We start from the raw sequence: 23985 nt of genomic DNA, 5'->3' as shown, positions 1-23985 counted from the left end.
AAACATGTCTTCGCATGGTGTGTTATTTGCTCTGGTCTGTTGTTATTTTTACTTCTGTACGCTATGAAAGGTTAGCATAGTTTTCCAGTTTCTTTCAGAATTTCTGGAAAGATAAGTGTTTATTTTTCTTATTTTTTACGCCTTCAACATTTCCAGAAACTTTAGATCTTTATGTATAAGCAGCCTTTCACTGTGTGAATAAACATTGTGGTCGCCAGCCAACGCTAGTGTGCCTCCTGCTGTCACATTAAGAAAGGCCCTATTTCTTCACTCAGGTTTGTGCCAAGCGACCCAAGTGAGCACCCGGTTGGCGAGCATGCTATAGCTGCAATGTGTACTGTGTTTCTTGCAGCATGGTTGCTCTTAGCTTCATTTTATTTGCATCTGCAAAGCACGACTTTCTATGTTCTGCCCATCAGCATACCTGCTGATGATTTGCCTTCATCATCATTGCTGTCCTGCTTTTTAAACAATCAATGCGTCTGTCTATCAGATGGATTAAGAAAATTATTTCCTGGGCCTCGTGACAGAGGTAGGGATGCCGTATGAGTGACAAACACCCTGCTGCTCTACTCAAAGCAGTTCGAACTTATAGTGACTCTTTGACTACTGCATACCGGACCTTAGTTGATTTGCTGCTCTTTCCCAGCTTTTCTTTTTTGGTGTTCCTGTCACATTTTTTCAGTTGTCTCTGCCTAGAGTAGCAAGCTCTGTATGCCGCTTGTTTGAAACGTTTGGCTTACATTGCTGTCCAGCTGACACCCACCTGAAGAACGACAAGTCCGCCTGGCTTCAGGGCCCGGGCAGTGGCCAGCTCCAAGAAAGGCCCCAACTTGCTGCTGGGCGCCGACTTCACCACCGTGGGCAACCCACACAGCAGCCGCTCCACACACGAGCCCTGTACATACAGACCACTCTGATCATAACCACGCAGCGCTCGTATTTGAGACTATGGATGCACATAAAAAACTGGCGAAAAAGTGCTTTGGTGAAAAGTGCAAAGTCACTTGTAAGATACACATAACACCAAGTCTAAAGGTTCTCTTTCCCATAGCTCAGGAGCACTTGCTGATCAGGCCTGATGCCTTCTTGAGCCTCTCGTCTGTTTATGTGCTTTCTCTCTCTCTGTCTGTATGTCTGTCTGTCTGTGTGCGCGTGCACGCATGTGCCTTCAATCTTTCCATCTGAAGGAACTGTGCCATGGTAGATACAATTATAAAAATGTGTTACTGCTTTTAACAAGCAGAAAAAGTGCAGCATCACATGAGCGTTTGACAGGCTGCTTAGTACTGCCACGACATCTTCGTGTGAAGACCTGCAGAGACTAAATCAGCTGCCAGGAGACCTGACATGCATCATTTGCCATTAGCTGGTGGCCATGTCTCTAGCTACAGTTTGTTCAGACCTCCAGGATAGCGTGCATTCCATCTCACTTACACAAGCAGTCATTTGTATGGAGATTGGAAGCTTGGGCCTTCCGTCCACATTAGCAATGGCCATCAGGTTCCTCCAGCTACTTGATCCCAGATGCAGAGTTTTCTTCTGTCCCATATTGCAACCTAACTGATTGGCAAACAGCAGTCGACAGGCCCCTGTTTCCACTGATTTCATATTGAACATGTTGGTCAACACTGCCATAGCCGCTGATTGTCGCATAACCAATGGTGTTTCTCGAGCTGCTAGCGTCAAGCGCCAGGCACTTGATCGGTCTCTCCTCACATGCTGTCTGAGAACCCAAAAGCCTAAGCAGCTCTGGCAAGGTACAGCCATTCCCCGCTGCCAAAAGTCGTCGGTCCTGCTCACCTCATGTTCAATGCTCTTCGTCCCAAAACCGGTTGCTACACCTCAGAAAAGTATGCAATACACCTCTTGGGTTGGGGGTGATGCTGCATCTATGACTTGGCCAACAAATTCTCTGTTGTCACTGTCTAGTGGAAGTTATGAGCACAGCTCCTCACTGAAGGCTCAGGAAGGTTCTGACACCTGCCATGAAGTGTACAGTGAGGGCCACTGACAGCAGCACTTCCCGCGTTATCACAAGGTGCACAGTATGCGTGACCATTGCTGGCCACTACACCACTGTTTTATTTATCCTCCTCTAGTGCTGCCCAATTGACCTTGATCTCAGCCTCAACTTTGTTTCAAGAGCACTCCAGGGAGAACGACTGTTCCACAGGTGCAGTACAGCTATTTGCCATTTCTTATCTATGCAGCTTCCAGTGCACCACTCTGCTCATGTTCTATCAAGTTTGCCCAAACGTTCCCACAGGCCACTACAAATGTTCTCGTGTTGAGCTGTCCTCTTGATCCTGATGGCGAATACATCATATCCTCGCTTGTTGACATATTTTTTGGTGCAATATTGTGCACCCAGACACTCGCATCCGAATCCTGGAGAACTATGAATGCCTACCCATCCCTGATTCCGGATTTTTGATGTACATGCTTTCCCAGAGCGTTGCCCTGGTGCACATCACCCTTTCAGAAAAATGCCAGATTTCTTCCTTGGACCCTGACAGCCTCTGTGGCATGCTCTGGCATCCCCTTATTTGTCGCCTGCCGATGACAATTGTAAGATAACTGCTCCCTGTCTTTCTTCTGAGCAACCTTGAACCCTTTGTCACCTCCTGCTTTCACATGGATATACAGTTGCCGACTGATTTTTCGGACATGCTCGATTATTCGGTCTGCTTGCGGCACCGCCATTCTCCCCCCATACCATAATGTATAACAACTGCCGAAAGTTCGGACGCCTTGAAACCTCTCGTCTGATTTTTCGGACGCTCCTTCAGCCAACTCGATCGAGAGTACCATGCACCGACTATGACTGCTGCATGGTTTGACTTGCTGAACGCCATTTTTGTTTTGAATGGAGCCTCCTTGCTGCCCCACAAAGGGGCGCTACTGCAACTCCCCGCTCATCATCATCGTTTCTGCCTGGTTCGTAGCTACAGCAGTTCCGGCCTCAGCTAGTAAGCCATGTGAAGACAATCCAGCAGCTGATTTGTTTCTTCGTGCATGACGTTGCGACTAGGCCCCGTTTTTCATTTGTGCGACTGGTGCCGGCGTGACGGTAGGGTGATGTTTGCTTTGTGTGCTGCGTCGAGGTTGCGGTGATGCAACGTGGCATACGGAAACATCGCGTCGAGAGTCTAATGGCACTGACAGTGCCCGCGTAGACTGCTCTGGGGAATGCCGGCAAGCGGGTGCCGGGAGGCCTAGGATTTGTAGCCTTCCGATGTGCTCCCTACTGACGCCGAAAATGTTCTGCCGAGACCTGCGCAGTGGTTGCATTGCGATTCCAGACACCGTTTCATTTGACAGTTTCACAAGTGCTGATGCTGCTGTACTGACACGCGCAGAACTCGACGACGGCAAGATCTTTCGTCAGGTTTCTGCTGCGCCACAGGACGATGACTCCGAGTCGGAAGATGACGCACCATGTGCTACGCTGCCGTCGCATGAGGAGCGTGTACAAGCAGTGACTGTGCTTTCAGCCGCCTATAGTGACCGTACGACCCTCTCCGATATTCAGGCTTATCTGATTGCGTGTAAATGGAACAGCGTGCAACGGCGCATTCACGATTTCTTCAAGCCTACTGTCGAGCCCAAATAAGTGTATGGAAATAAAGAATTTCTTTTTTTTTTCTTAGTCTGCTTTTTCGGACACCTGTTTATTCGCACATTTCTGCAGTCCCCATGAGGTACGAATAAACAGTCAGCGACTGTATTTTACGGCGACTTCTTGAACAGACATCAGTAGTCACCCATTCTAGCCCCATTCATAAGAGATCCTCTTGCACCATCATAGCAGACTGATCTACAGTACAGAGAGAGGTCAACAAGATGATGGACAAGAACATCATGGAGCCTTCGAGTAGTCCGTGGACATTCCCAGTCATATCGGTGAAAAAATAAAGACAATGCCTGGCACTTCTGCATTGACTACTGCCACCTTCACAAAATAATGAAAGAGGATGTCTAACTACTGCCTTGCATAGGTGATGCATCTGTCTTCACAGAGCCCAATATTTCTCGTCAACTGACCTCTGTTTGTGCTATCGCCAGATTGGCATAGACATGATGAACCCTGAGAAAACTGCCCTCGTAACACCAGGCAGTCTTTATCAATACCAAGTAATGCCCTTTGGATGCTACCCTTTGGCCTCAGTTACATTCAAGGACATGATGGACTCTTCTGCACGACTTGAAGTAGTCAACATGCCTTCTTTACCTTGATAATGTTAGTGCGTGTTTCAGGGAGTCACCTTCAGCACCCCAAAAACGTCCCTGCTGTCTTTTGTGGTGCTGGCCTTCAGGTTAATTCATACAAGTGCCGTTTCTGCCGCCATGAAATTAATATTCTACCTCATCTCATCAACTCTGCAGAAATCCAACCTCACCGAAATAAAGTTTGTGCCGAGTGCAATTTTCCTGTTCTACTACATTCAGCAAAGACGTTCACACTATTACGGGCTTGTTTTTCTATTTCTGTCGCTTTGTTTAAAATTTTGCCGACATGGCTTGTCTGCTCACTGACCTTCTCAACAAGGATGTTCATTTTTCTGGGGGGTCACAGCAAGCCTCTACCCTTACCGAGCGGATTACAACTTGGCCAATTCTGTTTCATTTTGACCCTCTGTGCCTACTAAAGTAGGCACTGGCATGAGTGGTCACTGCATTGGTACCGTTCTTGCTAAGTGTAAATGGGACTGCTTCACTGGCCAAGCAGGTCAAGGCCTACGCAAAAGAACAATTCAGAGGGAACTTCAATCGGATGGAGTCGTCCGACAGGTGGTAGGGGAGGTTTCTTCCGGCGCTGACACAATTTGCAAGTTGCGACATAATGATGCACGAAGCAGTAGAGACCCGGCAAGAAGAACTGGCGTCGTACGCAGTCATATGTAGTACACAAAACGCCAAGGTGTTCTGCTGTTGGTGCATCATGACGTTGTACGAGAGCGACGGATCGCAGATGAAGAGGAAGGACAAGGAGCAATTCAGGGCCGTCAGGGTTGATATTGCAGCGGTAGAGGATGCCGTCGTGCAGAACGAACATGCAGCACGTGGTGTCAGTGCTGCCAAATTGCACTCCGGCGATGATGGACTGCAAGGATTCGTCACATTGTTGTTCAGCGCACATGTCGGTCATGTCACTAAAAGCCATCATGCAGGTCACTGGATCATGTGCAACAGGATCAGGGGGATCCATGGGGTGACAAGAGAGGCAGTCAGCGTCCTTGCGCAGACATCCAGTCTTATAGTTGACAACAAATGAAAATTCCTGGAGTCACAAAGCACAGCGACCAAGCCGTCCTGTCGGGTCCCGGAGGGAAGACAGCCAGCAGAGTGCGTGGTGGTCTGCAACGACCGAAAACGTGCGGCCATACAAATACGACCGGAACTTGGTGACAGCTCAAACTAAAGCCAAGCACTCCCGCTCAGCAATGGAGTGATTTCTCTCGGCAGGTGACAACAGGCGGCTGGCGTAAGCTTTCATGCACTCAGTACCATTCTGTTGTTGCGTGAGAACAGCGCCAAGGCCATGGCCGCTTGCATCAGTGTGGACTTCGGTCGATGCAGATGGATCAAAGTAGGCAAGTATGGGAGGGGTAGTCAGAAATCCGATGAGAGTGGCAAACGCGTGAGGCTGCTCCGGGCCCCATGAGAATAGTGTTTTCTTCTTTAGACGATCTCTCAACGGCTGAGAAACGTCGGCGATGTTTTTAATGAAATGGCAAAAGTAGGAACACAGGCCGATGATGCAGCGCACGTCAGAAGCAGAACGTGGCACAGGGAAACTGCGTACAGCACAAACTTTTCCAGGATCTGGTTGGACAACAGATGCATCAACGAGGTGTCCCAACACGGTAATCTAACGGTGCCCGAATTGAGACTTCATGAAGTTCAGCTTATTTCGGAAGACAACAAGAATGGCAGCGAGTAGGGTAAGGTGGTTGCAGAACATAGGAGAAAAAACAATAACGTCATCAAGAAAACAGAGACAGGTGGTCCATTTGTAGCCTCAGCCTCACAGAAGAGTCCATGACACGTTCAAATGTTGCAGGAGCATTGCATAGGCCAAAGGGCAAGACTTTGAACTGATATAAGCTATCTGGCGTGATGAAGCTCGTCTTCTCAATCATTTTCGTGAAGTCATCCATTAAAGAACCAGAGCTGTGAGCTGCAATTGGCGCTAATAAACCACTCTTGGCATTCAGACTCTCAATGTCAAATTCGGAACCACTAGAACCGCTGGCCAAGAACATGCCAGCCAGAATCACTTGAGGGCACAGGCTGAAATTCAGAGGCGGTAGAACGACGTCGTTATTAGTAACCGTGACCAGCATATGTGGAACAGCAACGTTCCGGTTTAAAAGAAGGTCAATGATGGGGTGAAGCACATATTCAGCGTCAGGAACCTGTGGCTGGGCAGTCAAGGTGACGTAAGTAACTGCCTTGGGAGACAGATGCACATCGTGAAGCGAGCACAAGTGCGGTGGGGCGGTGCTCGGAGCATCGGCGAGTTGAGGCAGTTCTAACTGAAGAACGCCGGTCCCACAGTCGCTGTGAGCAGAATGAGGGGATAAAAAGTCCAATCCAAGGATAATGTCGTGAGGACAGTTGTCGATCACAGCGAAGAGAACAGATGTAGAGCAGCAGGCTATACTTAAATGCGCAGTACACATTCCTAGAATAACCAGCATGCCGCCGTCAGCCACACGAAGAACTCAGGCAGCTTCTGGGGTGAGGATCTTTTTTAAGCGTCTACAGAGGCTGGTACTCATCACAGATACGTGGGCTCCAGTGTTGACGAGTGCTTAGACAGGTACCCCGTCTATTTTAACGTCAATTACAGTTCTCCTTGTGGGCACAGACAGAGGATTTTCTGCAGCAGCAGGCAATGCAGCACCACCTCCAAGGGCTGCATTTCTTAGTTTTCCGAAAGGGTGCGGCCAAAAGCCACAGGGGGTGAAAGGCGACGTGGCTGTGGCAAACGGGCAGATGGGCAACATGTTTGCAGTGAACGAGACTGGTGTCCGTGTGGTGATTGTGAGCAACTGTACCACGTGTTCCTAGCAGAGTTGTTGACGCTGTTAGACTTGGCGGTGGGCGAAACATTGCAGGCATTTCCATCAAGATGGCTCAGGTTGGTAGGCGTGCGATGTGTTGAGGGCCCCAAGTTGCGACGGTATCCGGCAGCATGGCCAGTGAGGCGACAGGTGAAACATATCAGCTGGTCGTCCGCAGTTCTCCACTCAGTCAGGTTGCGATAATGCAGAGAGGAGCGTAGGGGTGGAGCGAAAATAGTAGAAGGGCGTTCGTTAGCTCTGGGATTGGCAACAGCACACACATTGTAAACCAATGTTTTCAAGTTCCTGGCGAACGATGAGTTGTACGAGGGGAATGGAAAAAGTGGTAGCATCGGGGCTACACGAGTAAAAAGCTGAGGGCGCCATCACATCCAGTTCACGTCGAACGATCCGCACCACGTCTTCTGAGGCCGACGCATGCGGCTGTGAGGTTTGACCTTCACACGTCGACGTTGCGGCAGTATTGGGAAGTCTGGCGAATAGTTGCAAGACGCGTCGGCTTTTGGCCTGCTCGAATTGTCGGCACTCTTTGATGATAGCATCAACTGTAGAGCAGCTTTTGCACATGAGCAGATTAAAGGCGTCATTAGCAATGCCCTTATGCATGTGCCCGACCTTCTCAGCTTCTGTCATGTCGTGATCAGCTTTACGACAAAGTGCCAGCACATCCTGGATGTACGAGACATAGGACTCTGTGGGGGATTGGGCATGGGAGGCCAGTTCCTGCTTTGCGGCAATTTTACAGCCAGTTGGTTTGCCAAACAACTCTGTCAATTTCTCTTTGCATTGGTCCCAGCTGGTTACCTCCTCTTCGTGGTTTTCGTACCATACCTTTGCCGTGCCTCTTAGGTAGAACAGCAGGTTAGCTAGCATAAGCGTAGGGTCCCATCTGTTCATTCCACTCATGCATTCGTACACAGCCACCCACTCTTCAACGTCGGCGCGATAGGCCCCGCAGAAAGTTCCAGGATCCTTGGGTTGCACAACCACAACCGAAGGGGACAGCGACATAGCATGCAAAGGTGACGTAGGAGGCAACAACAATGTTGATCCCGCGTGCTCACCGTCATTCATGGTGCGGACGGTGATGCGACGTCCACTGCGGAGCTCCGTTTCTAGCCGTGGTACCTCGCACCTCCACCAATGTGTTATGGGGATGTTGTGAGTATAGAAGATTGTATTTACAATATATATGCAAAATGAGTCAGACTAGTTAAGATGGCTGACCACCAACAACACGCAGCAGCCAGCGCCCTGTGATCTTCTTCTTCCTCTCTTCTTTCACCCTTCCGTAACAATATTATTGGCCCCGAGCTGGTCATACCATGGCACTTTCAACTCACCTAAAATCACCGAAATTCTATGACTGTCCTACCTGAACACCTGGGCCTAACTCACACATACAACCACAGGGCTGTGCTATATTCACGCATAAACGCTGCTATGGGTAGAGCTGAGCGTTTGTTCATGCATAAGTAAACACACATGGCTCTAACCTAATCTGCCTAATCATCTCCTGTCTGAAACAGCCCAGCCATGGACACAAGCAACAGATTATACGGACTTGGTTTCACTTATGTGTATTTATGCGTGTATTGTTTATGCATAATTCTGTACACAACCTCAAGGCATACATTTAGAATAGACAGAACGAGAAAGGTACTATAACCATGCAAATGTCCAGAAAAAAAAAAGATGTGTTTGTGAAAGACGCCAAGCAGTGCTCACCGGCAGTGAATGTAGCAGAGGTGGTGATGCGCAGGCTACCAGCAAAGCAGCCATGGCTGGTGACGAAGGTGCACCTCGCAGTGCCACACCCAGCACCAGATCTGGCAGCCCTGTCTCTGCATATGAGAGGGGAACCACAAGCGCAATGTTGATTTCAAACCGTAGGTGCTGCAGATATGTTAGGCTTGTGCAAATGAACATATTTTGATTAGAAGTGAAGTCAAAGCGAACAGTGATTTATGTTGAATAATTTCAAAGCGAATAGTTTGAATAGTCGTGGGACTTGCATAAGGACTTTAAATTAAAGGCAGATGTTGACAAATCTAAGAAAAGTTGGTTCTTAGCTTGCAAAAAGGTAAATGGCTCATCTCTGGAGCTGGCTTATTTTCAAAGTACCGTTACTCAGATATTTTCTTACAAAAATGCAAGTGCAACATTTTTACAACTCTAGCTGCACAGAAAAATTGTTTACAGGCTCTTGTTCGCTGTTGTAGTTCAGTCTTAAAATTTTGTGCTGATTGAGGCCGTGGGGGTGTTCTGCATTTGCCTGTTGTCATAATTCTGTGAAGCGTGACCATGACTGCGTGATGCTAGAAGTTGATGCTCTGCTGCAGGAAATTCAGCTTCATGCTGTACAAATACACGCAAGCTTATTGCGTTCCGTCCTGCAAGCGCACAGACAAAAAACAAACAAGAAATTAACAGTAAAATTGAGGTCCAGCTATATGCCAATTTTGGCTTGAGGTATGGCTTCACGGCAGCACGAATTTCATTTTAAGGTGTGGTTTCACGGCAGTGCCACCTGCACTGCCGTGAAACAACCTTTAGGGCAACGTTTTCGGCCATCAGCATCACCGTAGAAGTGGGAAACAGAACAGCTGGCTGAAGATATGATGCGGACTTTGTGCATCTGCAAATGGAGACTGTTTTTGCAAAGATTTGGGCATTGTACGGAGTTATTACCGAGGGTTATAGTGCACATTTCTTTCTTTTCTTTCCGGGATGTTGCAATTGAGGTTGCAGCTTATATGCCGGTAAATGGGTATATTGGTTCTCTTTGAATACTTCGAAAACTTTGAATTCAGGCCGAAGCAAATATCGCCTAGCATAATTTTTGAATGAATATTAAAAATGTAGAATATTCGCACACGCCTAACTTAGATAATAATTCGAGTACTTGGAGTTCAGGACAAACTACAATAGACTTTCATTATTTGATTCTGGCTAATTCAGTTTTTTGGGTAATTCAACCCCAAGCGAAAGTCGTTGCTGGCACCCATACATTTTTGTGGGTCAAGGCTATTATTATTTAGACTCTGTAATATGGCCCTCACTGGATAAGTTGAACGAAATGCAGTAACCATTTACTGTGAGCTGCCATTTTTGCTTGGAAATCTTCCTATCATGGGCCACAAATAGGTGTTTTTGGCAGGAAATAATCAGTCTTTGACACCTTCACTGTCCCCTGGCACTGCTAAGACAGATGCCACAGCCATTCGGGTCACAACTGGGGTCATCATTAGGGCCGGAGGCATATTCATGCTGACTATCTGATTCTATAGTTACTTTGCTTAAAAAGCTTACTAAACATTATTGTTGCATACATAAGGGCCACTTGACTTATGACATGACAAGGATCAAAAGAAAAGCAAAATCTTTGTGTTTTTGAAACTGTTGTCGCATGAGTGACCCAAAAATACTGTGTACCAAGCTTGCAGGATTACAATACCACACTTCCATCAGAGAAACGTAACCATCGATAGCACATGCTTTAACGCAAATGGCCGTGCGGTCGCTCTGGCAGGGCAGGCGGCAACCCTCGACCTTCAAATCTGCCCGCTAGAGAAGAAATCAGCAGTGTCGTGGGCAGAAACTTGATGTTGTTTCATCTGTGAACGCTTTTATTCAGTCCTAATCGTGTTCAAACTTTCTCATTACTAACTGTGTTTCACTGTCCTCGTCGTTTCATGAGCTCGCCTCACCAGTGCTATACCAAATCTGGTTGTCTTCCGTGCCATGCATTACCATATGATTACCATCATCTTGAAGATCCTCCTGACAGCCTTGAACAAAACAGCCCTGCCATGCGCATACTTCTTGCCACGATGCCTTCTTAACAGAAAGCACGATGTAGCTGCACTTGCTGAACAACGTGGCTCAGCAAAGCCGATACCGTTGAATCACTCTGAATTTACTACGCTTACCTGAATCTAACGCACACCTTTTTTCCGATAAAATTTGAAGGCCCGTTACAATTGGCTAAGAAGCTAAAACCGCTTTGACGTTGCTGGCAACAGCGTACCATCAGAGCTGTCAGATGGAGTGTCATCCCCACCACAAGATGGCGATACAGCACACTTTTGAGAAAGTTGCTGTGGGCTTATTTTGTGCTTGACTATGATCTGGATTGGTATTCTTGCTCAATCACTTTCAGAGACATCAATTATGCGAAATTTCGTGCGACTCGGCACCAGATGCGCCAGCGTCCATGGCCACCAGCACTTCTGGTGCAGTGCCAAGCTATCTACGCACAGTGCCAGGAACACTGTTGGCTGCATATTTCGACAAGTTAGACGCAGAGTCAAGTAAAATCTCTCGAAAGTGATAGTAATACAGTGGAACCTCATTCATATGCTCTGGAAAAAATGCGAGAAAACACACATTATTTGAGAAAATGTACCATCCAAAGTCACTAAAAATTTGATAGACTCAACTGTAGTTCACATCTACATATTGCGAATTGTTGCAGCACAAGGTGCCGATGCACGCCGAGCTGGTAGGGCTCAAGCAGCCCAAGACAGATATTGTCGACAGACATCGTCATTCTTGCAGACTGAGCAGGGTTATGTTCGTGCTTGTCAAATTTGGCCCGGGTCAGCAGCTTCTTCGAGCGGGGCATTTTGGCAGGAAGTTTTGATGTGCCCACTTGGTGCAAATCGTTGCGGCATGAAACGCCGATGTGCATCGTGCGGGTGGGCCCCGAGCAACTTAGTGCTTCAAGACAGTGACGGGAAACTGAAATCAAATCGAGCTGGTGGGTGCCGCTGAAATACGATGCTGCAAGAGCGAAACTTGATGTTCACTTCACGCCGCCTGCTACCGGAAACAACGGCACATTTTGGTTATCACCTGTTAAAAGTGTGCAGTATACTTCCAACAGCACTACACCCCACACGCTGTGATAGATAAATGAAGATGCTTTTTGCAATAGGGCTGGCGGCGATACCTGTGAATGCGGAGTGCAATGGACCCAGGAGTAGATTTTCTGGTACTGGAATAGGAAACCGAGCGCATGCCAGCCTTTTCACATGAGACAAGAGGGTGAGTACTGTGGGGTCACTGCAGTGCTGGGCGACTATTGTTCTCAGTCTTGCATGCCTCGTGCCTTTTCTTGTTTAGATGAAATCTAGATGCTTAAAAGGTATCATACGACTGCAGTGTGGCGAAGTGTTGAACATTGGAGCTGAAAGATTGCGTTTTCCAGAAACGTGTAAGTGGGTAAAAAACAAGCATAACTGTACTGGGTAATTTTTAAAATTCTCAATCACTAATATTGACGGCGGAAAATTGCACGAAGCGGCATTGCATCAACCAGGTTCTACTGTATGTCTAAAAGTGGTCACTCGAGAATATTGTACCTATATGCATGGTACCTGTGGCCATTGAAGTAGAAATAGCAATGACAGTGTGCCGCTTTCATTACGAAAGCTCATTAAAAAAATATCGATTCTGTGAAGGTAAGCTTTCTTTCATAAACCAGGGGCAAGTTACATTCAGGGGCACTTTTTATTTTCTTCCTTTAAATCAACAAAAACTGGTTGTGCGTTAGATTTGGGGGCACGTTAGAATCTGGTAAAAAGGCATGCTGCGTGATTGCAATAGTGATCCGGTAAGATCTGGTGACAATTACGATAGTGACAATGAAATAGAAACGGTGGGACAGGAACCAGTGCCATCTAGTAGAGGTTGACGTGCCAGTGGGATCTTGGAGGCTATGCACAGTGATTTGCGCGTCATGCTTAGCAACTTTTTTCCACATTTTCACACTACAAAGTGGCCATTCAGGCCTTACAGTTAGCGTTTGGAGTTAGCATCTACCACATGCAGGTACTGCATCTGGCACACACGTTTTCCAGCTCCTCTACAGCATGGTAATCCATGCTGCCAGACTGAGCATGTATCATTTACGGTACAATGTCATGGCCTTCCTCTAATACACAATGAAAAAAAAAATTGGAGTGGATGCTGATGCTGCATGAAAAAGTGGCCAAGTGCAAAGGGCTACTGAGCAGACAAGCCATCTGTGCTCAATTCTGAAGCGTGCAGTGCCATGTGCTTCTGCTTTTCGGCACTGGTGCTGTGAACAGACAAATCAATGGACAATTGTAGGTGCCGCATTCACCTGAGGGGCACTCTTGCAGAAGTGGAACCAGCAGTCCTGTCCAGTTGAGGGGCGGCAGGGCACGGCCAAAGTCCTGGTCCAGGGCCCTGAGGCATGCTTTCACACGCCCATTCCACGACCCTGTAACACGAAGGTGGATGAGACCCTTGTGGAGGTCAGCAAGGCAGGAAACAATTGGTAGTCCATGCTAGCCACAGTAAACTATGCACAGGACCCAACATAGTCCAGTCCAGTATGAAGAAAGCCACAAAAAAATACATACGCTCTTCATTCAATTTAACTTCCTTGTAGTACACCGCACATATGCAATCAACACATGATATACAACGGCAGAACACGGATGGCGATAACAGTTCCCAGTCTGCGTCGCATCACAATGCAACCTGTTCTGTGTCAGATGGCAGCACGTGTAAGCCTTTTCTCTGTTCTTGACTCTGATCCTCAACACGACACCACAAAGTTTAATGAGAAGCTCCACTTGATTGACAGACCATGCTTTGAGACATCAATATTTCCTGCCTTGCACCCTCTCCTGTTCCACCATAGCAGAGTTGGAAGAGAAACCAGCCAAGTTCAACAGTGGTGAACTCAAAGAAACTATTGACCGAGGCCAAATTCAAGTAGTGGAAACATAAGCTTGCGAAGCTGCAAAAATGACAATGCGTGCCTCAAGCCACTGAGACCCCTCCAGCACAGCATGCATCTGCATTTCATACAGCAACTATTCCCGCAACATTTCCTATTACGTAGATGTCAACTGCAGCCGAGCATGTCAAATTTTTTAATGACTTCAGATTATACGTTTTTCCTGGTTAGTACGTTTTTTCCTTGCGTTCTTTTCTAAAACATATAAATGATGTCCTACTGTACCAGGTTATTATGCCAGCATTGGTTACAGCTCAGTTCCAGTACATGAAGGTCTGGAAAATATTTTTTTTTATTAGCGGAATTTCTGTTGAACAGAATCAAGTGCTCTTCTTTTTTCCTCGAAACTAACTAATTAGTGATGTTCTGTTGTACCAAATACTAATGAGGTTCTCAGCTTAATAGGAGACCAGTGTTTTCTGACAACTTCCTTTTGTTTCATATAAAGCTTTGCTTTCCAGTTTTTCTCCAATATACAGAATGGCTATCCCAACATAAAGTAAGTAGGTTATCGTAAGGCCAATCTGCATGACAGACAAAAGGTTCGCGCATCACATGACTCAATCATCGCTCCGCACATAGCCGGCGCCAGAGGCAAAGAAGAGGCGCCGTCCACTCCGTTTCATTGTCAGGTTCAATGTGATGTGCCACCCGTCAAACATTAAAAATCAAGAGTGTCATGGCAAAGTTCGTACGACGTCCCCCTTTGTTCAGCTGCTGTCCACACAAATGCGCGCAACTGGGTATGATTCGTTTGTGAATACAAAGCTAGCCTTGTGACGGGCTGCTCGAAGCTACAAAAAGAGATAGATGTGCATCTACAAACGGCATCGGAAACGAGAGGCTGCCGTGCAGTGTGCCACAAAGAGGGTGGCCGTGAACAACTTTGTTGCCTACCCGTGCACTCGCTTTTGTTTGTGATGCGGTTTGTTGGCTTTCCAAGTGTTGCTCTGCTGCTGCAAATAGATCTGTATTGATTCAGCACCAAACTGTAACTTCAGTTGCCGATGCCTGATAAAGCAGTGCTGATTTGGCCTAATGGCCGAGGCAGTGTGGCTGTGATGAAAATTTGCTGTTGGACAATGTGGTGACGGGCTGCAAGCCATCGTGAAAGGCTTGCTGCTAATATTTTCATGCGGGTGGCTCATCAGTGATCAGTCCTGAGATCATGCATGCAGGATGCATTGACAGCTGTTGAAGCAATGTGAAGTTCATCACCACTGTAATAGCGCTGACAAGCATCGTTCTGTGTTGTTATCAGAAGCAGATAAGCAACTGCCAACACGTATAAGGAGGACGCACTGTTCCAAATGAAGCATTCAGTGGTCTACTTGCTCGTCATGTTGCGCACCTGCACGCGTTGCCATCCGCACAGTACATGACAGCCACTTATCCAATGCAATCTGAGTGCCCACTGGCGGCTAATCAGCCCAATCTTTACGCATGCTTTCACACATTACAAAATATGCACTGCTTTTGTTGCCATTCTCTCTGTCCCTATCGTGTTATCCTTTCTGTCAGTCCTGTTGACCCACACAACCATTATACTGACAGACGCGGACACAGCTGACATGGCTCCGTTCTGCAAATTGTGGCATTCTGGCAATGTGTGTGTGATCCCTCATCGGGCAGACGTCAAGGAGCACTCACAGGGACAAAGTCTGTTACCACGTCAGCCGGGGTGGCCCACTGACGGCGCACTCGGCACTAATTCTGCGCCAAACAATGAAACGCTCGCTTGGGCGGCATCAAGTGCGAGAGGCTCCGCAGCACACATAACATGTGACATTGTGTGGGTCTCTACACCAAATTAAGCCAATAGTAGATATTTGACTTGCAAATCAATTTATTTGAATGTTCACTATTCAATTTGGTTCAGTGATATTCGAGTATTTGCACACCTCTAATTAATAGTGATAGCAAGGTATTACACAACTGCACGAATAAGGTTCATAGTATTACCTAATATACAATTACAGTAAACATTCACATACTAATTAAATTAGCAAGCATGCAGTTACATGCACACAGGCAAACACAAACAGATCTCACTTGAGCACATGGGGTTGCAACGCTGGTGTGATGAAGAGCGCAAACCAAGGGGGCGAATGCTTCTGCTACCTCTCCCTTCAACGCGTCTCCATAACTGAAAATTATGTGACCTCCAGTGGAAGGCACGTGCAAAAACAGCGCATATGCATCCACCAGCCATCTCAGCTCGCCCAAGCTTTGCCCCTGCCAGAGGTTGCCTCCAAGACAAGGTGCGGACTGCGTATGGCCGGACTAGAGAAGGAGATGCTTTTAGTCACTCCCCCTTTTGTTGCAATAATATGTTCCAACAATTGCAATAATGTTGCAATAATTGTAAATAGACCTGTACATCAGCTACACGTAACATTAATTTGGGGGAGGCCGACGTTCCCCGTACCCGTCATGGAGCTCTGCAGTAGTCGCAACGGCGACAGTGTAATTTCGGCTCCTGCTGGCGGCACTTCATCTACGCAAGCGTCTCTGCCTGCAGCCCCGACCTACGTCGCCGTTTCCACCCCTCGGGATCCTAGTGTTTTCACCGGAGTCGGCAGTCCTGATGTTGACGACTGGCTCCGCTTATACGAACGTGTCCGCACCAGTCACAGGTGGGACCCGACTATTATGCTTGCGAACGTTCTTTTCTAGCTCGACAGAGCTCCACTGGCATGGTTCCAGACTCACAAAGAGGAGATTTCAAGCTGGGACCTCTTCAAAGAGAAGCTCCGCGACCTTTTTGGCAATCCGTTCGGTCGCCAAGTCAATGCTAAGAAAGCCCTTGCCACATGTGTACAGACGTCGACCGAGTTCTATGTGTCGTGCATTCTCGACGTCTTGGCCCTTTGTGCCAAGGCTGACCCGAACCCGTCTGAGTACGATAAGGTTTATCATGTCCTCAAAGGCATTGCTGATGATGCCTTCAATATACTGGTGTTTACCAACATCACCAGCATCGATACAATCCTCAAGGAGTGCCACCGTCTCGAGCATGCTAAAAGCCGCCGGGTATCCCAGCACATCACGCGACTTCCCAACACAGCTGCTACATCATCTTGTGATGACCTCTTCCATCAGCAATCGCGATGTGACTTGACCCGCATTATTTGTCGTGAGGTCGAAGCAGCACAACCGGCGGCCCCTTCATTCCCGTCAGCTGATCATTTTCCGGTGACAACCTCTTTGATCCAGGCCGTCGTCCATCAAGAGTTCTCCAACGTCGGCTTGCAATCCATTCGTTCTGCATATTCGAAACCTCTTTCTCCACGCACGTCCTAACCCCGCTCTTCTTACTCCCCTTATGGACAGCGCAACCCCTCCGAATGGCGAACCGTGGATGACAAGCCCATCTGTTTTAACTGCCGACGCATTGGACATGTCGCTCGCCACTGCTGCGGCCGCTGCACTTCTCCGACGCACTATTCTCCTGATTACCACCCTCGTCCTTCTAGCGCATCCTTTTCCTTCGCTCCTTCTATGCGCGCCTCATCATTGGACCCTGCGACACTTTTGACATGACCCCGCTACTCCCGCTCGCCTTCTCCCTCCTGCTGTCAATCTCGTTCGCCCCCGTCACGCCGTGCTCCTTCTCCAACCTACTCGCTGCACCCCCAACCAGAAAACTAGACAAGGCAGCTTCTGAAGGTGAAGCTGCAATGGCGACATTGTCACGAAATCTTCGCTTCACCTTACCCACGAACAAGAATCTTTTGGACGTTCTCGTTGACAATGTTCCTGTGTGCGCATTGATTGACACCGGGGCGCATGTTTCCATTATGAGTGCTGCTCTCTGTCGTCGGCTCAAGAAAGTTCTGATGCCTGCCCCGAACCGAGTTGTATAAGTCGCCGCCGGAGGGATTGTCGCTATTGTTGGCATGTGCTCTGCCCGACTCACAAATGCTGAGAGAAACACCGTCGTCCTCTTCAGCGTCATCGAATATTGCCCTCACGAACTCATTCTCGGTCTGGATTTCCTTGCCAATCATTCTGCCCTCATTGACTGTTCGGCCGGCTCACTTCGCCTTGACTTGCCTCTTCTTGCCGACCATGTGGACCCGCCTTCAAGCTGCACGGATTTTATTTGCCTACCGCCTCACTCTGCGACACACATCGACTTATTGCCCTCACCAGCCGTACTTGACAGCAATTACGTGGTCGCAACAATTCCAGCCGTTATACTTACACATGGTGTTACCGTGCCGCACATTGTGCTGACAATTACTGGCAACTGCGCCTGCCTTCTCCTTGTCAATTTCGTGCTAACAGCACAAGTTCTGCCTCAGGGGATCTCATTGACTATAATTAGCGCTTTGCAGGATAATGAGGTCGAGCCATTCAAAGTAGAAGATTGTTACAGCTGGGCCCATACCGTGATGTCATCACACGGTACTGATGTCGACAATGAGAAGATGGTTTCCTCTGACCTTACACCTGCTCAAGCTGAAGCCCTTTGCCGCGTTCTTGAAGGCTATCGCGACATTTTTTACTTTGACAATCGACCCTTAGGTCAAACGTCCGTTGTGACCCATCGCATAAATACTAGCGATGCGAACCCTATTCACCGACGTCTATATGATGTTTCTGCGTCGGAACAAGCTGTTATCCAACAGGAAGTAAAAAAGATGCTTGAAAAGGACATTATCGAGCCTTCCTGTAGTCCCTGGGCTTCTCCCGTCGTACTTGTCAGAAAGAAGGATGGAACGTAGCGCTTTTGTGTAGATTATTGCCACCTGAACAAAATCACAAAAAAGAATGTGTACCCTTTGCCACGTATTGATGACGCTCTAGACTGCCTGTACGGTGCCCCCTATTTTTCTTCCATCGACTTACGGTCCCGGCTACAGGCAGATATCCGTCGACGACATGGACCGAGAGAAGACTGCATTTGTTACCCCTGACGACCTTTATCAGTTCAAGGTCATGCCTTTCGCCCTCTGTAACGCGCCCGCCACCTTCGAACGAATGATGGACTCTTTGCTTCAGGGGTTCAAGTGGTCCACCTGTTTGTGCTATCTGGATGACGTCATCGTTCATTCGCCCATATTCAACACGCATCTAGACCGTCTTTCAGCGATTATTGACGTGTTCCGCCGCGCTGGTCTCCAGTTGAACTCGTCAAAATGTCACTTCGCTCATCGCCAAATCACCGTCCTTGACACCTCGTGGATGCCAATGGCGTGCGACCTGATGCGGACAAAATTCGTGCCATTACGAACTTTCCTGTTCCGAAGTCTGCCAACGGAAGTTCAACGAAGTTAAAACTGATGCCAGTGGTCACGGCATAGGAGCAGTGCTAGTACAACGCCAGCGTGGACATGATCACGTTATAGCCTACCCCAGCCGACTTCTATCACCCGCCGAGCGCAATTATACAATCACAGAGCGTGAGTGCCTCGCTTTTGTATGGGCTGCTGCAAAGTTTCGTCCATACTTGTACGGACGCCCATTTTGTTTGATGTGATCATTGATCACCATGCTCTCTGCTGGCTATCCTCACTCAAGGACCCCACGGGACGACTCGCTCGCTGGGCGTTACGGCTGCAAGAATATACCTTCTCCGTGGTACATAAGACGGGACGCTTGCACCAAGATGCCGACTGTTCGTCCTGCTATCCCGTCGATGAACCGGCTGATATGGACGCCATCACTTGCGCTTTCTCCGTGTCCCAGTTGCTTCAAATCGGCAATGAGCAACGCCACGATCCTTCATTACGAGCCCTCATCGACCGTCTGGAGTCAACGCCTAGCGGCACCTCTCTCCGGATGTTTCTCCTCAAGGAGGGGACATTATACCGCCGCAACTTCAATCCGCATGGCCTTGACCTTCTGCTCGTAATTCCATCACGCCTGCGTTCGACTGTCCTCCAACAACTTCACGACGCTCCCTTGGCTGGACACTTGGGCGTCTCGCACACATACAGCCGTGTACGCTGTCGATTCTTTTGGCCGGGTCTCGCCCGCTCCGTGCCGTGCTACATTGCCGCTTGTGAGCCCTGTAAGCGCCGGAAGAAGCCCTCCACAACTCCAGCTGGATGTCTCCAGCTGATCGACATCCCACCTGAACCCTTTTTCTGTGTTGGTCTAGACCTTCTTGGACCGTTTCCTCTCTCAGGCTCCGGAAATAAATGGGTCGCCGTCGCTACTGATTATGCTACGCGGTACGCAATCACCAGAGCCCTTCCGACAAGTTGTGCTACTGACGTTGCTGACTTTCTGCTCTATGACATCATTTTAGTGCACGGTGCTCCGCGCCAATCACTCACTGACCGTGGCCGCAGCTTTCTGTCGGCAGTCGTCGAGGACATCCTCCGCTCCTGCTCGACAAAGCACAAGTTCAGCACGTCCTACCACCCACAGACCAACGGCCTCACAGAGCGCCTCAACCGGACGATCACTGACACGCTGTCGAAGTATGTTGCGACCGACCACCACAACTGGGATCTTCACTTACCATATGTGACGTTCGCGTATAATTCATAGCGTCACGACACTGCCGGCTATTCACCATTCTATCTCCTACATGGCCGAGAACCCGCGTTGCCCTTGGACACTTTGCTGCCCTCGGCCACATGTTTAGCCACTGAATACGCCCGCGACGCGATCGCACACGCCGACCACGCACGCCAGCTCGCCCGCACCCGTCTCGAGGCCTCACAGGAGCATCAGAGACACCTCTATGATTGCCACCATCGCAGACATGCACTTTTCTCCGGATTCTCTGGCGTTTCTCTGGTAACCCATTCGACGTGTGGGCCTTTCCAAAAAGCTGCTGTCACGCTACACTGGCCTATACCATGTGGTGTGACAAGTGACCGATGTCACGTATGAAATCATCCCCGCCGACCTCTCAGCGCCATCGTCAGCTGCAAGTGACATCGTTCACGTGGCGAGACTGAAACCATACCGCACACCTTTCACCGTGGATGTGTAGATTAAGCACCGGGACGGTGCTTCTACTGCCGGGGGTGATGATACACAACAGCCACCACAATGTGGCTGAACTGAGGAGGAGGAAGACGACGTGTGCCCGCTTGATATAGCGTCCCCATTTTGGCCTCCGTTGGTCCACATGTATATATATTGTAAATAGACTTGTACATCAACTACACATAAAAACATGACATAACAAACCAGCGAGGAACATAATTCTGTGATCGGCAACTGCGGTGCACCGCTTTCGGTGATGACAAAAACAGAGTACAGTAAAACCTCGTTAAACTGTACCCGCTTAAACTTAAACAGTAGTTTCGTTTAAAAAGTAGTAAAGTCAAATCCTCGACTCAGCGGCCATTTAACATAATGTGTTTCGTATCCACATAAACAGTACCAGCTTATTGTGCACGTATCGGTTAAAACGTAGTGTTTCCACTTTTCGTCGCGCAAACATGGCGGTGTGTTGTCTCCATTGGGCGGCCCGGCAGAACAACAAGCCCCAGAGATCGGAACAACGGCCTCCAAGCGTCCTGCGCATTTGCACGTGAAGCCACATCAACATGAACCTCATTTCAGCGCTGTGCCAGAGAGCGTTCTTTATTCAATGAGGGAGCGTTGTGGCGTCTTGCAACCAAGGACTCGAGTCATGCTGAAGCTCAAATAAAAAAGGCACCGGGTGCTCAGCATAGAAGGAAAATTAGACATTGTTCGTGCTATTGAACGTGACACGAAGTCAGCGCTGGCATGCAACAGGGATCTGCTTTTGACTATGGTGTGTGGCATTTGGAATGCGAAGAAGTTGCTCGGCAGCGCTGCTGCGACCGCGAAAAGATGTCAGCTATGAGATTCGACTTTTTGCCATCATTGCCTCTGTTGTTGCCGAAGTGTTGACTAGCGACAGTGACGAGGACGACACAGAGAGCAACAGCACAGGCGATTCAGGCCCGACAGGGGTAGAAGCTACACGTTTTGTCAGCCTCATGAATGCAATCATCACGACGAGAACAGCACCCCTCAATGAAAAAGGCGCCCCGCGACTTCTGCAGCACTACCGCGCGCGTGCAAGGAGAACACCAACGAGGAATCTGCCATACGAGTGTTTGCCAAGAAGAGGGGGCTGGCTAAAAAGCTGGCTCGCAGCTTCAGTAAGTTTGAGGCTGCTGTCCTTGCTGCCAGGCCACCGCGGCATCAAACGAAAATAACACTTTTGTCGTGCAAAGTGAATAAATACTGCATGTTTTTTCCCCTTTCATCACACTCTCTCGGAGTTCCGTTTTTGACAGGTGAGTGGGCGATCTCGTGGTATTTCGGTCAAGCAGTACTACCATTTAGTACGTACTTTTTCCGAGCTCTGGCCAACTACGGTTTAACGAGGTTTCACTGTATTTCACATAGCGGATGCATGAAGGTGCACAAATAATACATGATTTGACATAACCTTACATCCACAGGTTGCAGTTGTAATATGTGAAGTAGTTGTTCTGTAGAAAGTGTTGCAGATAAACTGCATTGCGAAATGAACAAAGTGAGACTTCTATGACTGCACCACTTGCGTAGATTTCGCAGGGTTGCCTGCTAAGCATGAAACAGAAAATGACTACAGACTATCTTGTAGCGAGTGTAACAGCCCGAAGCTCTACATGGGCTATGAGAGGCAGAAGCAAAATGGTTTACCACAACATCTCACACATAATAAAATACATTTCTTCTGTATTTTGGCGAGCCAGATTCATTTCAGCTATTATCTATGGATGGCAAAGTTCTGGGGGGTTTAACAGTTTTTTGGCCTTATATGACCAAAAACATAATTTTTATTAGTATTAAATGCAAATAAATTTCCCATTCCTTTATTTTCATCCTGCATTGTTCAAGTTTTCTTGCACTTTGTAAATTTTTAGTAGGAATTGAATAAGAATAGTGAAGTTCAAATATTGAATCAAATAGAATATTCAATAATGGTACGTATACATGCATTTATTAGCAAGTGCAGTTATTTAAACATCTTAGAACGTTGCGACTACATTGTCAATGGTTAAAAAGTTAGACTAGTAAGCCATTATAATAAGAGTTCGTGCATTTGACTCATATTAATTTGAAAAATTGAGTAATTTCCATTAGTTATTGGTCCTTGCCAACCTGTGCCTCATTATACAGCATCAAATGCACGTAAATTCAGTGGCATTTGACCCTGCACCAGCAGTCACTCACTGCATTTGACATCAAGCATTAAGCTCGGAATTGGAGCTGATGCCACAAAGGTATCAGATGAGCAAGGCAAAAGCCGTGCTCACATCCAACCAAAATGAAGTGGTGCTATACTGTTTTGTTATGACCGTAGCTTAGAACTGCAAGAACATCGTCCTTTGTTTTTCCTTAGTCTTGTGAGACATCTCACCAAGTGACTGTTCTTGAGGTACTGCATTTGCAAGAATATAGCACAACCACCAATATAATACAAGGTATAATACATGGAGAAGGGAGAGGGCACCTTCGGTTGCATGAAAAAAAATATTTTGTTTATAACTCTAAGCAAACATGTGTAATGCATCTTTACTTGTTTAGAATAGCGCCTTTTAGCATGCTGTGATGCATGCAGGTGTCGGGGAATGCCAATTGCAGAATGCACACTGCCTGCGAAATCTGTACTACAATCCCAGGTTTCACTCAGGCGCATATTGTGGTAGTGGATTGGTCGTTGCTACATTCTGAAATGTTGTAACAGGCATGTTAAACGCTGCATGGAGGAGCGACGCAGGCATGCGGCGGGAAGCTGGCATATTTGCATAGTGAGGTCGCGTGGACAAGCATCACTGTTGAGGATCAGCCCATTGGACTTAAACACCCGGAAAGAACATTCTTACTGTAGTTGGATTCTTTAAGTTGGACTCTAAGTGTACCCTTGTTGACCACAAACATGTGCCGCTTGCTAAGGAGAGGCTGGCTTTTCCACACAGCTTAGACATCTAGTGACTAAGCGTGCATTGCAAATGAAATTTCGCCAGCAGCACAAAATCATGACAAAATTAAGCTAGACACACATTCTTAGAATAGATAGAAATAAATGCAAAGAACTGTGCTTGCTAACACACAGCCATTAACATATTCGATTTGTTTCAAATGTTCATATCCAACTGAATATTCAAAAATTTTTCAATACCT

General features: G+C 47.8%; 1 protein-coding gene across 4 annotated transcripts in view; it reads right to left on the bottom strand.

Moving 5' to 3' along the window:
* The window catches only part of LOC126524404 (focadhesin), a 392101-nt gene that overhangs the window by 40315 nt on the left and 327801 nt on the right, over nt 1-23985 (bottom strand). For all 4 annotated transcript variants that reach the window (XM_050172727.3, XM_050172728.3, XM_055067287.2 and 1 more), the window contains 3 exons: nt 13225-13344; nt 8823-8938; nt 767-898 (listed from right to left, as the gene is read on the bottom strand). In XM_050172727.3, coding sequence (XP_050028684.1) covers nt 767-898; nt 8823-8938; nt 13225-13344 — 368 coding nt within the window. The remainder of the gene's footprint in view (nt 1-766; nt 899-8822; nt 8939-13224; nt 13345-23985) is intronic.

The sequence above is a fragment of the Dermacentor andersoni genome, chromosome 3 (assembly GCF_023375885.2).
Source record: "Dermacentor andersoni chromosome 3, qqDerAnde1_hic_scaffold, whole genome shotgun sequence".
Taxonomy (NCBI): Eukaryota; Metazoa; Arthropoda; class Arachnida; order Ixodida; family Ixodidae; genus Dermacentor; species Dermacentor andersoni.
Note: the sequence above shows the minus strand (reverse complement) of the source record. Positions and strands in the feature narration are given on the sequence as shown.